The 17,804-nt window shown below is 42.3% G+C and overlaps 1 protein-coding gene across 1 annotated transcript in view; it reads right to left on the reverse strand.

Moving 5' to 3' along the window:
- Window positions 1–17,804, reverse strand: part of SLC15A2 (solute carrier family 15 member 2) — an 84,125-nt gene that overhangs the window by 16,803 nt on the left and 49,518 nt on the right. The window contains exons 10-18 of the mRNA XM_063118656.1: window positions 16,544–16,633; window positions 15,356–15,400; window positions 13,625–13,657; window positions 12,587–12,675; window positions 11,578–11,659; window positions 11,174–11,299; window positions 9,424–9,588; window positions 3,407–3,453; window positions 950–1,060 (exon numbers count right to left, since the gene is read on the reverse strand). Of these exons, the coding sequence (XP_062974726.1) occupies window positions 950–1,060; window positions 3,407–3,453; window positions 9,424–9,588; window positions 11,174–11,299; window positions 11,578–11,659; window positions 12,587–12,675; window positions 13,625–13,657; window positions 15,356–15,400; window positions 16,544–16,633 (788 nt within the window). The remainder of the gene's footprint in view (window positions 1–949; window positions 1,061–3,406; window positions 3,454–9,423; window positions 9,589–11,173; window positions 11,300–11,577; window positions 11,660–12,586; window positions 12,676–13,624; window positions 13,658–15,355; window positions 15,401–16,543; window positions 16,634–17,804) is intronic.

Raw genomic sequence — 17,804 nt, forward strand, 5'->3', positions numbered from 1 at the left:
AACCCAGATTGGGAATATCTGAACCCATTTCTGCTTCATCTGGCTGCAAAGATCCCAGTTTCAGGTGCCAGGAGGGCTAGCAACATCATAATTTATATTTTTGGCTGGGACAAAGAGAGGAAAGCAGCAGTGAGTTGCAATCAATCATCTCTCCCTGGTCCTCATCCTTTTCCTTATCAATATTGGAAGGAAGTGAGAATTTTCAGCAAAATTGGGGATAACAATACCTGGGCACAATGATTACAAGTTAGAGGTATTTTGAAACATCAAAAAGCAGTGAACTTGTTGTTATTACTCATAGAAACACAGGAAAGTGTCCCCTTCAAGGATACACTGTCTATCTAGCCCAGCTTTCTCCAACCAGGTTTACTCTGGCGGTGGCTTTCCAGGGTTTCTGACAGTGATCTTTCACACCACCTACTACCAGATCCTTTTAATCGGAGATGCCACGGTTGGGACCTGAGTCTTTCTGCATGCAAAGCCTGTGCTCAACCACTCAGCCATGGTCCCTCCTCCCTGTCAAGAGACAATTAGTGCTGTCAGATCTAATGATATTCATTTTGTGTGTGTGTGAAATATATGGGAAAGGGATACTTGGGACTAATGGTGCTTAGTCCTAGCATGCATCTGCATGATCAGTTATGGATACTCCGTGCAATCATTTCTGATTGGGAAAGCTCCATTCTTCAGCTCAGTGGAATTCTGACTTCTTGGGGCATAAGCTATCTTCTGGGATCCTAAGCTTAGCCCACTGCTTCCCCCCCCCCCCCCCGTATGATGACTTGATCTGCAAGAGCACTGGAAAGTATGCCTGAACAGCGACAAACCTGAGGAAACTGGACACTTAACAAATAAGATCCAAGTTTCTTAGGAATCCAGAGATGTCAAGAGAGCCCAAGAAGAGAAATGAAAGTTAATTCAGACCATGAAAATGTTAAGGGATTCTCACCTTCCCCTTGCCAGGGTCTTGTAGCTTGTAACACCATAACTTTTGTTAATGCTGACAAATTCCTCATTGACAAGAGTGATGTTGACATCCAGGTCCAAAGTATTAATGAATCTGTAAGGACACTTGATTTCATCATGACAGAAAGTGAATAAAGCAAAATAAAGCATCAGACATTTTACTGGAGGCATGCAATCTATTTAAAGGGGGCTTCATCTGTCTCTTAATTTTCACAGTAAGCTCGCTGGCCCAAAATTCTACCAATTAATCACACTTTCCCAAATCCTTATATATTTAACTCCTCAAGACAATGCAGCGACGTTTCTTTACTTTCTATGAGAAAGAAAATGATTGTCACAGTTAATCCCATCTAATAAACTCAGCTGAATGGGATAGGATGGCTGAGATTTTATCTATCTATCTATCTATCTATCTATCTATCTATCTATCTATCTATCTATCTCATGGGGAAACAGTGGGCTAACCTTAACTCTCCTTCATGATTCTATTTCACAGACAACTCTTTCCTAGACACTATGACTTGGTTTACATGTAATGACATCCCAGATTACAGGTTGAGAATGGGTTGGTTTTGAATTGTTGAATAGTGGGTTGTCATTATGTGCAAACCCTGCACTATGGTTTAACTATGGGTTGTTAACCACAAACAACCCAGAGTTCACAACCCAACATCAAGCAATGGTTCTCCTCCTGGGTTGTTTGTGTTTAATTACCCATAGTTAAACAAGGTTAGCACATAATGACAAACCAAGATTTGACAACAACCCATAGTCTGGGTTGTTGTTAAGTGTGAACCAGTTATGAGTTAGGAGGTACTGACACTTTCATGACGCCCAACTGTACAGGCACAGCAGGGGACTCAGATGAGAAAAAGGATGAGTCTGCTTCCTCAAGGGGAACGTGAATTTCTAGCCTCTGCCCAGCCTATGTGCATCCACTTCTCTTTAATGGATTCAGCTTTTTGAAGTGCACTTAGATTGTGAATGCTCTGGCATAACTCTGTGCCAATTTTCAAGATTGCTGAGCACAAAGCAGCTACCTGAAAATCGTGCTTGTGCTAGTCCCTACTAAATGTTCCCAGGTTTGGTCTAGTTTTGCCAATTAAAAGCGAAATCCTCAGCATGTTTAGACAGAAAAAAGTCCTACAACACCCAGCATGCTAAACATGCATAGGGTTGTGCCCCAAAGAATCACATATAGTAAAGTTGTGAAGAATCTCTTCCGGAGGAGAGCTTAGATCTGATGGTCATCAAAATATATCATACTGGGCTAGGAGGATGACTCATAATGTAATTCCTTATATTGTTCTGATCTGAAATACAGATCACTAAAGTAAGAACAATGATCTAGATTTGCCATAAACCTTGTAGCAGCCTTTCCCAACCTGATCTCCCCTAGAAGTTTTGGGATTCAATTCTCCTCAGGCCTAGCCAGCACAACCAATGGTCAGGAATGCTGGAAGCTGTAGTCTATCCAGAGGGCACCAAGTTGGGAAAAACTACTTTATGGTGTTCCAGGCCCTAAGTAACTTGACTAGATCTGCCCAATCCAGTACAAAATTAAAAGTTTCCTCACATAACTTTCCCTTCTTCCCTGCAGCTCAGGCCTACCTTATTTGTTTCTAGGACCGAATAAGCACCATCAACCATGTGTCCCTAGTGAACTGCTCCCCTGCTCCCCTTAGGCGTGCCCAGGCAGACTGCTGCTCCTTCTTGCACAAGGAAATGGAAGAGTAACATTAGGTGCCAGTGGCTGCAGACCTGAACTCTTTATTTCCATCTATTAGTGTGATGGGTAGGAAGAGGTAGGAGCAGGCTGCCCCTGCTGAGCACCAACAACGAAAAGGGGCATCCAGGCCCTTATCCGTGGGAGAAGTGGGGTGGCTAGGAGTGCTCAGTGCTGACTGCAGCCATGCCTGCAAAAGGAACGTCTAGCCATAGAGCAACTGCACACCTACACAGTGCTACTTCTAGCCAGTGTGTGCTTCACCCATGCCTTGTATTTCCGGCCAGGAAGGGCTTGGAAGAACCCCTCCTCTTTGGCCATTGCCTCAGCAATGATAACCTCTTCCTCCTCCTTCCTTCTGTTACACTACCAACCGGCTGTCAATGGGTCTAGTCATGGAAAACACATTTCTGTATAAGAACATAACATAAGAACATAGGAAGAACCATGCTAGATCAGACTAAAGGCCTATCTAGTCCAGCCTTCTGTTTGCACAGTGGCTAACCAGATGCCTATGGGAAGTCCACAAGCAGGACATGAGTGCAACTGCACCCTTCTGCTCCCTCAAAATGTACAGCCCTCACTCAAAACACACAGCCCTCACTCAAAACATACTGATAAAGCCCAAGCTCTGGCTAAGCCCGGGTTAATGGTTTCTGTCAAACCATGGAATTATAACGGCAAAGAAACAGATCACCCAAAGCCAAGTCACACCTCGCAGCTGTCATTCCTTCTGACGTTTTTTTATCCTTGTCTTTAATCTAAAACCGAAGGAAAACAAAATCAATGCACAATTTCTGCTTTCATGAAGGCTTTCGAAGAAGCAAAGAATCTGCAAAACAAAACATGGGTCCTGAATGTGACCCTGTTGAATGGAGGGAGACGTTTGCCATCTGCTTTTCCTAGGTGGCTTGAGTTCTGCTAGAGAGATACCTTTCCAATCCATAACTTACCAGGCTCTCATTGATGCAACCAATGGGTGGGATAATTTTTTCATCTGCCGAAAGACTCCTATTATCTTAGTTGCAATAGGTCGTACGTGTTGCTCTACTCTGAACCAGATCTACTTTGTGACAAAAGCAGGTGCTGTGCTAATGACACTTTGTTTCCACAGATCATGGGTAGTGTGAAAAAGGATGAGCAGCACCTACATACTCAGGTGCTGGATCACCATTGACTTCAGAAAAGAGTTGGGGAAAGGCACATATAGACTAGGTTCAAATAAGCCATGACACCCATAGGTACCATTTTGAGTATGCAAGTCCCGCTCAGGGGTTGTCATGTCATGTGAACCCGGTGAGCATGGGTTATGCAAGGGTTAAACAACAGTGAGGCTGCAGCATGTGCGAGGCACATGCGACTGCCATTTTGAATATGCAAATCCTACTTGACGGTGGTCATGTCATGCAAACCTGGAGAGTATGGTTTATGTGAGGGTCAAACAATAACCCTTGAACAACCCATGTTCACTGAGTTCATTCAAAATGACAACCCATCAGTGGGGGCTGCATATTCAAAATGGTGGCTGCACGTGCCTCACATGTGCCGCAGTCTCACTGTGGGTCAAACAACCCATGGTGGGCTGTCGTGTTATGCAAACAGCCACATAGAATCATTAGGGTAAGTCCATGTGATGCCACTTGTCTAGAGCAAGGATGGGCAGATTTTGGGCTTGAAGGTCCTACTGTGTCGTTTTACTAACATTAATCAGAGCCAGGTGCAAAACAGTGAAACAGGGTGGTGGTAGTGGAGTCAGTTGCCTCCTGCACCTGATGAGCAATACACTGTATTACAAATCCAAATCTATATCTGAGCTACTATACATTAACGATCCTAGCACAAAACTCTCAAGTGATCAGTACAGCTGCATAAACAGCAACCGGTTAAAAGCAAACAATTAATATATTTTGCAGGTGAAGAACATTGAGGCAAAGAGGCAAGCAACTCACACAAAGCCAGCTGGGGCAGATTTTTTTTTTTAACTTTGAATTTGACTTGCTATTGTTAAAGTATTGGGAGTCAGAAACCCGTGTTGATCTACCCAGAGATCTGCCAGTAGATGCTAATCTACCTTTTGCCCATCCCTTGTCTAGGGGATCTCTAGATGAGTACAAAGTACCTCACTTTCACATATCGATTGCAAACAATAAATGAACATTTCATGGACTTTCTGTGACCTTGACTTGGTAAAGCAGACACTTTATCATCACAGCATAGCAGCTTGTGTTGTTTCAGAAGTGGGATGTGGAAAGAGAGAGAGAGAGAGAGAGAGGTGTTTGCCAGAGGCACTGTTGAAGGTTAAGGACAAGGTTGCAGGAGGGAAATGGTGGGAAACTTCCCACGGGGCTTGGGGCCAAAAGGCCCTGCCACTTCTTGTTGCAAAGGGCTGGGATTTCACATATTATTCCCAAACAGTCTAAACAATATTTGTTTAGCTGCAGATTTCTAGGGAGTCTGCATGACAGTGCTGGTCTCTGTAATAACTGTTCCTATACTATCAAAGTGGGTGTGCTGCATGGGGATTGTAAGTGCACATACTGTAAATAGAGCAAAAGAAAAAAGGGGGAGAGCAATCCTGTGCCCCCTAGACAGCATCTGGGGTGGGGTGAGGGCAATAGGATACTTCAAATTTCTGGATCTGAGATTGGAGACAGCGCTCCAACCTTGGACCCAGGAGTCCGAGCTCTGTGTCCCTCCCCCTCACAGCCAGCATGGAAAGAACTGCATGGCTGCCACCCTGAGCTTGCAAAAGTAACCTTGGAGAAGACAGAAAGGGGGTGGTTCTGTGGGCAAGGAGGGGCGGGGCCTGAGGAAGTAGGGATATGAACTCCCCAACCTACTTACCCACCCCTCCACAGAGCCCTAGCTAGATAGGGAGAAATGCCTGTGTAGCAAAAAAGCGGGATGAGAGAAGTGTGAAGGCAATGATCACATAAGTACATAAGAAGAGCCCTGATGGATCAGACCAAGGGTCCATCTAGGCCAGCACTCCGTTCACACAGTGGCCAGCCAGCTGTCAACCAGGGACCCGCAAGCAGGACACGGGTGCAACAGCACCCACCCACCCTCTGTGCTCCTCTTGCTCTGCATAGGATGCCACTTGGCCTCTGAGTTTGGAGGCTGATGGCCAAACAGATACGATTGCACCCTAAATAATCCATTCCATAGCAGGGTAAATCTTTACAGGTTCCCTTCTCTTAATTATAATGCTTTTTAGACTATGTTTTCTTCTGAGCCAGAAAATTGTTCTCCTCCCTACTCCTTCTTTTCCTTCCATGTCTATCAAATGCTTTGGAGTGCTATGGTGGATATATATATTCATAAATGGACAATAAGTTGTAAAACAAATAGTAGATAAACATGATTAATAATGAACAAATTGCTTGCAAAGCGTCAACAGCTGCATTCCCTTGATAGCGAATTCAAGCTGATTAGCATCCCACTAGTGGATCCAGCCTGCTATCACTGCTGACCAACACTGATAAATTTTTCATTGGTGGCTGTTATGCCATCAAATATATGGAGATGATACTGAAACTGTCCGCTTTCTGACTCCCATTAAAAAAAAGGATTGGGAAACAATAGGGCTGAAACAGGGAATAAGTTGTTTAATTGACTTCTGTGATGTTCTACTAGTGAACAAGAGGTTCAGAGGGAAAGGCAGAGAAAGAGAGGATTATATAGCAACAACCTGGCACCAAGGTATAGCCTGTGCAGGATCCTGGGAATAGAAACACTGAAGGCTGAGTGTGTGCTAGGGGGCTGTCTAGGGGGCCGTCTTCATGGCATTGGGTTGGCACCACCTTTCTCTGAACCCCAATGTTTTCCCTCTCCCAGAGCAATGTCGTGCAATCCCAATGCTAAGGAGGAAGAGTGGGGTTTCTAGGCAGCAGGTAGCCACCCCGCCCTCTTTCTGCACTTTCCCCAAAGCTGTCAGAGAGGGAAGGGATTTGAGAACCACGTCAGAGCAGTGTCCCCCACTGCTCACCACCCATCCAGAGAGAGGAAGACGGATGCAAAAGCCACCACCATCAGCTCCTCCACCCTTCAGAAAAGAGAAAGAAGGCAGAGAGGGAGGGAGATGGGCTCTTTAGCCTGCCGCCGCTCATTCAATGGCTCTCACGGCAGCCTCTCTTTCTGCTGCCCTCTTTTTGGTGGAAGGTGACCAATCACTGGTCGTCTTCCACCAGGCACCACCCCCGGTTTGACCCTGGATTGGCCACAGAGCAATGTTATATGGCAGAAGCGCTGTGTTGACATCACTTCCTTTGAAAAACTCGGGGTAAATCCCTGAGTTTTTCAAAGCGGAGCATCGCGGGGAAGCCCCGTGGCTTCGGAGCTGCATTTGCATCATCTAATCAATGCATTGCAGATCCACAGCCCCCATGGGGCTTTCCACACACATAGCCCCAAGGAAAGGAAAGGAAAGGGCTTAAAAGGGTCAGGGCAGCAGCAGCCAGCCAGCTGAAGTCAGAGTCATGGATAGAGGGGAAAAACTCTATTGGAGCATTAATTCTTGTAAATGTCTCTAGGTGTGCTTCCAGACAGAGGGGTCCTAGTGCAACCAGTCAAAAGGCTCAGCGTAGTAGGAATGTATGAGTACTTTGTTTCAGTTAATTTTTGATGGGGATTTATCCAGTTCACACCTTCTGGAATGAGTATGGCTCAAATTCAATCTGTGGTTGAAGTCCAGAGTTCTGAGCTTGCAATGTCATTTGCAGACCAAAAAAAATCACGTTTGGCCGCAAAGGCTCATTTGAAAAATGTGCTTGAAAAAAGGCATGTGAAAAGAAAAAAACACTCCCAATCTGATATGGAATACGCTTCAAAATGGAATTTGGAGCACATCAGCAAGCCAAATTTTTGCTGATGTGTACATTCCTACTGTGTAGCTATTTAGTCTCTTTCTCCTTAATAGATTTTCGGCAGTGAGACAAAAGATGGAAGAAGCAATAGGAAAACACGGGAGGGTTAGGAGTGGAAGACAATGAGCATCATCAGATGGGTGGATTTTTGCATTTCCCTACCATCACTATGGCCTCCTGCTGCTGTTCCACAACAGCGATGGTCTCTTTACATGGGGGAGAAAGAGGAAGCAGCAATGACCACGCGGCCCATTCAGGGGGCGTTTTTATCATGCTGCTTTTCCTGCACACAGCAGGAAATGGCGACACATTCCATTCTAAAAAGACAGATTAAAAGGGGTCTATTTTGTGATGGAAAAATGAGTGGAAAAAGCAGGAGGCATGCAGGAGGCAGATGACAGTATCTAAAAGACACATAGATATCCGTAAGTGGCAGTAGTGAGCGTGCGATAAAACACCCGTTTGATGATGTAATGCCTGTAATGATGTAAAGGGGGAGGGGCATGGAATGGAGTGTGGGGAGAGCAAAACGTTACTTGAAGAAGGGAGTGGAGCTAGAGGAGAGAAGAGGGAGAAACCAGCAGCGTGGTGGAGAAGGAGGCAGTTTGTAGGTTAATGAAGAGTTTCACTCCACACACACACACACACACGGACAAGCAACTAAGGGACTTAGAAACAGGGATAAACAACTGTTGTTTGTCCAGCAAGACTAACATTACTCTTCACAGAGGACTGTGAGTTGAAAGGGAAATTGAATGTATTTGATGATAATTGTGTTAATTGTTTTCTTCATGTTACTATTCCCTAAACCTTTTTAAGCGCTCTCTCTCTCCCTCTCTCTCTCTCTCCCCATATAGATAGATAGAATGTCTCTGGAGTGATTATAATCTGTCCTTCCTCATCCTAGTTACAGAAACCTGAAACAGGGGGTTGGACTCAATGGCCTTGTAGGCCCCTTCCAACTCTGCTATTCTATGATTCTATGATTCTACAATGACGCTCAACGTCTGGACCTGTAGATGAGGAAGAATCTGTAGATGAGGAAGGTGGTGACACAACAAAAGCCTCAATTCCAAGCATCTCTCACAGATAAGATTACCCTATGATCTTTTAGGCTACATTGTGCAAGAAACAACAGGAATGGAGAAGGTGTCCCATCATTAAGACGTTGGCTCTGGTTTGGCTCCTTCTTAGGTGGAAAGAGAGAAGATTGCTTAATCATCTGGCCTATTCTGTCAACTTAATGGCTGCTCTGCAAGGAGTCTTAATGGAGCCGAAATGAAGCTGGGAAAGTTACTTCATTTGCTGCTTCTGTCATGAAAACGGGGAGCAATTTTACTAGAAGAAATATGTTTTGTTGTCAAAGTGACAGCGTATTAATGAAACATTGAAAAGTGTGTTGCTGTAAGTGCTTTACTATTCCCAAATGGACAAAAGTAAGTCTAATGATTTTGATAGCTTTTGGCATGGTTGTTTTGGAGACTTCTGTTCTGAACTGCTGAAGGAAGCAATCAATATATCACATTACTGAATTGGTTCATCTCATCACCATTCTAAAGCCTCTTTGCAAACTTTGGTTTATGTGACGGACTTCTGGAGAACATGTCTTCTCATTGTCTACTATCTTTCCAGGGCATTTCCGTTCGGTAGGCTTTATTCTAATCTCCCACTACAGCATTTGGCAGTTTAAATTAGGTCTAGCAGCTCAGATGCCATAAAACCACCCAGCAGACGTTAGAGCAGATGCCATACTACTTGCAAAAGCATAGAGAGTAATCATGGGTTGTATCCAACATTGCCTTTCTACTATTGGAAGTCCCCCCCCCCCTATATATGACTTTGCCCCCATTTGATTTCCATACTTACTAAATGGCTTGCTAGGCTTCTTTCATCCTTGTAGACCATTAAGCTGTTCACAGATTTTTCCTGGACAATATGATTAAATGCGGAAGATGATCCTCGGTACTCTATCTTGAATTGAAGGATTTGTTGGTCACTCTTCAGAATTAATTTGGAGTATGCAGCAGGGTCCTAAGGAAAAAGAAAGGAAAAATGTATTCTCATTCTGCAACAAAGAAACAAATACTAAAAGAAATACATTTGTCAGAAAAAGTGCTGGTTATTATTTATTATTATTTATTTATTTTATTTATTATTACATTTATATCCTGTTTTTTCCCTTCCTTTTTTCCTTTTTTTGCAGTTAGGCAGTATCTGTATTGGGTTTTGTTGCCTGCAGTTTTATGACCCACAATCCACACCAAGTGCCTTTTTCTTGGTGGACGTAGTGGGATTTCGCATCCCCATATTGCAGGTCATTTTCCAGAAAAAATAATGGATGAAATCAGTATCTAAAGCTTCCCCCTGCCTCCAACCCACGGGAGAAGAAATTGACAATAAGGGGTAATCCAGATATGCTATTCAATTCATCAATTCATCTCTAATTCCTCATCCATCAAGAGAAAGCCATGAGAGAATAGAAACTGAAAGAAAGCAACTTTAAAGGAAAAGGAGCCCTGAACAACTTTGATAGCTATAACCCTGTCCACACAAGACAGGCTGGCACCAAAACTGAATTTTATACCCCCTCTCCATCATAAATTGGGTATAACCCAATTTGTCAAAGATGTGAACTGGATTCTCCCAAAAACTGAGTTAACAAATTGTGGCAACTCTGGATTGAACTGCTAATGTGGAAGCAATTTCCATTACCAAGCCTCTCCAGTCCACTAGCTCTCACAGCTAAATAAATGGAGTACAGAAAAGAAAAAGGGTGCACGAACTCAAAAGAGGGTGAGGCAGGAAGAGGACAGGACAAGGTTTCAGCCCATACCTCCCTAGTGAAGCCTGAGTTTTTGCATGAATAAAATCTACCAACATGGGAGTTGAGCATAAACAAGCATAGATGTCTGTGACTGTGGCATCACTTGCACTCCCTCCTTAAATGTTTGCTCATAACAAATCATGCAAAAAGACACATCACTTGGATGCCCTGCATGCTCAAGCTTCCACATAATAATCTTAGGATGATGAAAAAGGGAAAGAGCTACATTTTCAAAGAGAGTTTAAAGTTAACGAACCTGATCTTTATATTCTTCATGTGCATTTATTTTTATTTTTTCCTCTTCGAGCATGTACTTTTCAGATCTAAAATGAAATGCTACTTGAGCATGAGCAGTGGGAAACATAGATTGTATAAAAGGCCTTTTTTTGGCACACATTTATCCCTGAAGAATTAACCTTTTCCCCTAATTATAAGTAAATATAGTCCGCCATCTGTGCCTTTTCTGTTGAAATGCACTGGGGAGGGAGGTGGGGCTGCTGTCAAAGGCACAGCGCCCTGTAGATACGTGCCACCACTCCATATGGCAGGATAGACACAGGGGGAAGAAGGTCAAATCTTCTTGTTCCTCTGAACATATGAAGGAATTGATGCTTCCTTTGTCATACAGAAGCTTACAACAAAATGCCTGACAATGGGCAAAAGACCGATGCACTAAGAAGTATGTCCAAGGTGTCAAGTACAGAACAAACCAAAATTGCATGTGCTTTGCTTCTGTCTAATCAGGAACAATCATACTGGATCTGCTGCCATAAAACAGGAAAGAAGGCTCACCTGAAAAGGTTTGATGGGCTGCCCAAATAGGTCATAATCTTGGATCGCCACTTCAATATTGCTGTCTGCCAAATTCAGAACCTGAATGTAACTTTCTCTGGGAACTAGTGTTGGCATCGCATTTTCCTGATTAAAAGAAAGATTGTTAGGCCAGCAACATTATAGGTAGGGATGCCAAGAATTTCAGTCATTATTTATCTCAACTGCCCCAGATCAGTTATCACTGATTTACAGATTCATTATGTCCAACCTCAGATCTGAAATTAGAACTTCTGAACATGGTGTCTTTGGAAACAAGTGTTCACCAGCCAATAATATAAAACATGTCGGGAAAATGGCCCCTGGTTCTTTAGTGTATAAAGCATGTATCTCTACCTCCTTGCATGCAGCTGTTCAGTGCTTACCTCTATCTTGAGTTCTACAACAGCTGCAACTGCAAATGCCAAGCCCGCAAGGATCATGCCGGTTGCCATCTTTTTAATGGGCCTGAGAGTAAATAAATGTAACTTAATTACTAAAATGGGTAATTTAAAATTAATCATGCCTTTCCTGAGAGTCCAAGATCACTGCCTATTAAGCTTATTATATGAACAGGTAGCATTTTAATTTGGTACTGCTGAATCCAGAAATCCTTTAACTTAAACCCTCCACATTATATTATTAGGAGGATATAACCCAGGCCCTTTCAAATTGATATGCTCTTTTGCAAAAATGCTCCATCCTTGCAGGTTTCATATTATCTTCCTCTTAGCTCATTTAGGAGAGGAGGCTGCTTGGCATTTCGTTAATGTGTGGGATGGAGGAAAGCACCGCTGATGATCTACCTCCAACTCCCTTCTGGGGGGACAGGCAGAAAAATTGCCTCGGGTGATTGAGCTTTAAGAGCTGAAGGGATGTAAGAAATAAATTGCACATCTCCCGAAGCTCCTATCAGGACTGATATTTTCAAAGTGGGTTGTCTGTGTGTGAATATCCCCTCGGGCCTAAATGATGTGAAGTGCAGGTGGGAAGGGAGGATCAGTTGGTGAAGACCCCCCTACACGTTGCTTGCAGAAAGATATTGGGGTATTAGAAATATTGGGGCCTCCCCCATAGACAGCTAAAACTAGCAGCGGTTGGAGTCTGCATATGTGTTTTCCTCCTGCTGCAAGGGAATATCTAAACTCTACAGGACAAACTGCCTGAATTTTTACTGCCTGGAAGCTAATGCAGAATATGTGTTTTTCTAGAAATTAAAAGCTAATTTCTGCAGATTCTCCCTTCTGTTACTTATCACTTGATGGCTAATAACAGACTTAGATGTTTTCAGCCTATTAGAGGAAGAGTGTGTGCACGCACATGGTTTTGCAGTGTATTTTGTTAAAAATAAAAGGTGTGTGTGAACACAATAGTATTTGTTGGTCAGCTACTTACGTGAAATTAAATTTGCACAGGTTTATCAAGGGGTAGAGCCCAAAGTCAAAAACTGGGATGAAGACAAGGATCAAGAGAGGATTTAAGAACTGAAATGTCAAAGAATGCATGAGATTAGAAATTCATTATAATTAATGCTGCAACCTTTAACATATTTAGTAGGGAGTAAGCCCCACTGAACACAGGAACCACTTACTTCTAAGGAAAAGTGCATGAGATTACACTGCATGGCCATTGAAAAACAGTGAGGAAGGATACAGGGAAACAATCTGGACCCTTCTTTGCAATTCTCATTTAATCCATACTTTGGGAATTTCTCCTGCCTTTAGATATATCTTATGGGTGTGCATTCATAGGGTCCATTCACTTTCATTTATTATGAAACTAATAACATGAGTCATAAATGGTATGAATGGGTTCATTTCATATCCATTTATCACCCATTTGGGGTTGAAAGGGCTGACTTTTCTCCAGTAGCAGCAGCTGAATTTGGAAGCCACCTCCTGCTAGCTGCCATTTTATTCTTCCAGAATAACCATGGATGTTACATAAATATGGGGGGGGGCAATTTCCGTTCCCCACCCCAAATTTTCCAAAATAATGTAATGTCCATGGCATTCAAGGAAAATAAAATGGCAGCTGCCCAAATAATCTCCATTGCTTCCACCACCATAAACCACTGCAAATAAATAAATGAATACACAAATGAAAAAATAAATGAAAACACAAAAAAGAGACAGCAAAAATCAACATGAGTAATGAAAATCAATGTACTTTGAATGAATGAATAACAAAACAAATGTAACTTAAATGAATAAAAAGCAAAAAAAAATTAAGAATTCATTGTTTTATAGTATGATTGTCCTCATGACCATACCATTCACAACTGGTGGTGACAGAATGCCAGGGTACAGTCTGTGATTACATTTAGAAAGTTGTTAAACACTTCAAATGTTTTACTCCCATTGAAAACACTAGTGTAATCAATGGGAGTAAAGAGATAGCGGAACAGGCACTTGCTGAAACTCATTACCCTACCTGCATTTGATCAGGTTGAAGGACAAATCCTCCCTGAAATATAATGGCATTGAAACTGGTTAGCAAATGAAATAAGGCAACTGTGGCAGAACTGACATCAGTGAAGCAGACAGCTAACACAAGGGGGGAGGTGGGGAAAACAGCTGAAGTGACTTCCCAGTGGCTCAGTGTTTATTTTTATGGTTGACTTCACATTCTCCTTGACATGAAAGGAACAATGTTTTAGAAGTGAGCCATCTGCTGAACATAACAGAGATCCCATAGCTGAAAATGTTGTTCTGTTACCAGACCCAGCTCTCTTTGGGCAGCATCTCTAGACAGTGGTGGGACTAGACACAGTATTTGTTTAAAATACAGAGATACAGTATTTGTTTAATAGAGGAGAGTGTCCATGTATGAATGACATAATGTATAATGAGCATTTATCTGACGTTTCAATAATGATCTACTGGAACTACCCTACCTGATCCTTGTCTTGGTCATCTCAGAGATGGAATTAATCAGAAAAGGATTTATTGTGTGTTCTGGATGTGGGTTACTGAATGCAAAATTATCCCTTGGGACAGGCACTTGAATGATGTCTTTATGCTCTTTCTAAAGCCAAGTCCCTTATCGTACATTACGATTTGTCACACATTCCCCAGCTCCTCTCTGCCGAAACTATTCTTGGGTTCTCACACCAGGTCTGTGGGCTGTCCCATATATCTATGGGGACATTTATGGGTTCCGCCAACCCTCCCACTGAACATGATTGACCTTCCAACACAGTTCCTCTGAGAAGTAGGAAAGCCAGTGCAGTATAGAGGAGAGGTTACTGGACTTGGCTCTAATTTCAACTCTCCACTCATCTTTAAAGTTCACTGGGTGGCCTTGGGCAAGTGACTGTCAGCATAACCCACCTCACAGGAATGTTGTGAGTATGACAAGAGCCTCAATCCACTGTGAGGGGTGTGTCCAGTGATTTTGGAGGTGTGTGGGAGTGGACCCAGCCGCCATTTTCGGCACATTGGTTATTGGTGTTGTTGTGGTGCGAATCATGTATATATATTTTTAACACAAACATATTTCTGTGCAGCATTGCATAATCGCTGGACCTCCTATCCACCCCATGCATAACTGTGATTTTGCGTTCGTGCTCATCCCTCCCGATTCATTATATATCCCATAGACATGCCATCTGCATATCCTCACCCACTTCTCCTGATCCACATGCAGAAGCACTGTCGGGGACACACGTTCTCCCGTAACGGCTCTCCTTTACTTGTGGGAAACTTCCTCTGCATGTGCCCTGTGAGTGATGATCACAGAAGCAGGAAAATTCACAACCACCCCTTCCCCCTTGCGAGTAGGTGTGGATTAGGCAAGGAAGAAGTTTTTCCAGCCCCATGTATACATGCGAGGGACCAAACCTGGGACCTTCTGCATGCAAAGTAGGTGCTCTACCACTGAGCCATAGCCCCTTTCTAAACCCTTTGAATCTCAGTGAGCCAAAATGTTAGGGGATATTTTCTGTTCCTCTCCAGTTCCATATTATATTCCTCTCACTTCCTGCAATTACCCCTCCCCCCAACATTATGGCTATAAATATTGTCTCTTTAAAGTTGTATTTATTTTTTAATCAATAGAAGTGTGACCCTTTAATACACTGCAAGCCCATCATTTTTAAAACAGTGACTTCAGTTTTTTTTAAAAAAGGAATATCACTGTCTTGAATAAATCTTATCAACTTACAAAGTCGGCATTCATTTTAGTAGCTTGAAGCGTCCACCTAGAACCCTAAAAGTGGAGAATAGACAACAATAAATGTCATAGGCCAGATCTACACCTTGTGTCAAATCATTATGATCCCATCATGGTAACACTATATATCTCTTGCGCATTTATACCTCCTAGGACACACAATGACATTTGTTGAGATATTTTGGATAATGTGGAATAAAAAACAGGAAATAACACTACATAAGTGGTATATGGAATGTGTCACAGGCCCCAACAGTTATCAGTGCACTTCAATACCACTCTAAAGCCGTAGTGTAGATCTAGCCATTTTCTATGTATGTGAGATAATGGATCATATAATGATTGTCTGAAAATATGGATAATTGCTTGTATGACCTTTCCAAAAGAAGACGGGATAACCACATAGAGAAGTAGATTTTATTTATTATCAAAGTAACAACTATGAAGAGAATGTGCAATTCTCTTTACTTTTTCTCCTTTAAAAGTTTAAATATAGTAGGGGAGAATTTGTAATTTTGTTGCAATTTTAGAAAGGAAAAGGTGGGCCTTGATTTATCCCATCAGAAACTACCTATAGACTAATAATTTCCATGGTGTCACTCTATAGTGTGTGGCGTGTAGTATTTATATATTTTAAATGTCAGTCTAAGCTTTCCTTTAATGGCCAATACTGATAAAAGCAATTAAAATTACATAAAGGGCCAGAAATTATTATCTAATATTAAAATTCAGAACATGGAAAGGCAGGTTAAACATGCATCTTTAATATACAGAATCACTACAATCAATTGAAAGCCTATGCATTCCCTACTTACCTATTCACACAAAACCTTGCCATCCCTTTCTGTAAAAACTAAAATAACCCCCAATATAGGCTGAAATCAGTGGAGTTACATCCAGCAAACCAAACAAAAGCTGAAGCTACAAGTAGAAGTTTGCACACAACCAAAGAAGGCATGCAAGCCTTAAAATGGGATCAAATTCAGAATTTCCCATGTAATATCCAATTCTTAGGATTGATCCAAGATAATTTGCTGCCTTAGGCAAATAGAAAACAAAGCAAAACCTCGGTGTTATTGACAAAAATGGAAGTCACTAGTGAAATTAGCCTTTTGGTCTCATGCAGATGCTGAGATCAGAGCTGTAGAATGCAATAAAATCTGTATTGGTGCAGATTACCTGTTGATCAAAAAGAGCCCAGAACATTGGCAGTGGGATAAAGAGGAACAGGACTCGTGTCACCATTTTAACTTCAGCGATCAGTTGGTTCTGTGAAGGGAAACACAAAGCAAAGTTCAAAACAGGAAACTAACAACAGGCCCACTAAAAGGAGGGTGACCATATGAAAATAAGGACAGGGCTCCTGCAGCTTTAACCCTTGTGATGAAGAGCTGCATGGTGCTGCATGCATACAAATGAGACCTGCTGAAATTCCCTTTTCAATACAACTGTTAAAAATACAGGAGCCCTGTCCTCCTTGTCATATGGTCACCCCATCTAAAAGGTCCAGAGAGGCTTGGGGCACTTCCAGCTTTTGAGGCCCTTAGCCATGATAAAAATGAATATGACAACTCATGAAAACAAAATAAAACGCACAAAATAGTTCAGCTGCAGAAAGTAGATCTTCATTACTCAATGTGTTGAAGTCCTAAAGAAAACCAAAAAGGGTACAAATGAGTCACAGTGACTCCAATTGATGTGTAAGATCTGACGAAAGATTGAATAGAGTCAATGATGACAAAGAAGACATTGACCTTATAATGCTGCAAGGGCATCAGATTCAGTAGGAAAGTTACAATTGGTGGAGAACTGAGATGAAATACCAATATTCTATATTACTATGGGGTTCATCAGACAAGAGTTTCATTACACGCTCACTATTGCCCACTCAAGATTTTTTGCACGTTCTTTAGACACTACCGTCCGCCTCCTTGCTCCTTCTTGCCTTTTTTCCATCACAAAATGGACCCCTTTTAATCTGTCTTTTTTTTCTTTTCTTTTCTTTTTTTCTTTTCTCTTTTTGTTAACAGAATGTGCTGCCATTTCCTGCTGTGTGCTGAAGGGGCCATGTGATTTGTGTTTACTTCCTCTTTTTTCTCCAGGAAGAAAGAAGAAGTAAGGTGAGACAGGAGTGGGGGCAGTGAAGCAACAGTAGAGAACCACGATTTCCCCCCAGCTGATGACATTCTATTTGGACTCAGGCCTTTGCTAGACCTACTGTTAAGTCCGCGACGGAGGAGGAGAGATCCCGTGATGTGATTATCGCGAGATCTCACCTTCATTTACACGTAAGGCACGATGACCTCGAGAAGAGAGTCATCATGCCCGCCATTTAAACATTTTTTTAAAGGGCCAGCTGTGCATGAACGCTCAAGCTACTAAAGGTAAGTGTTTTTTTTTTAAAAAAAAGCTTTCCCCACTCCCTCCACCCTAGCCCTGA

The sequence above is a fragment of the Elgaria multicarinata genome, chromosome 2, assembly GCF_023053635.1.
Source record: "Elgaria multicarinata webbii isolate HBS135686 ecotype San Diego chromosome 2, rElgMul1.1.pri, whole genome shotgun sequence".
Taxonomy (NCBI): Eukaryota; Metazoa; Chordata; class Lepidosauria; order Squamata; family Anguidae; genus Elgaria; species Elgaria multicarinata.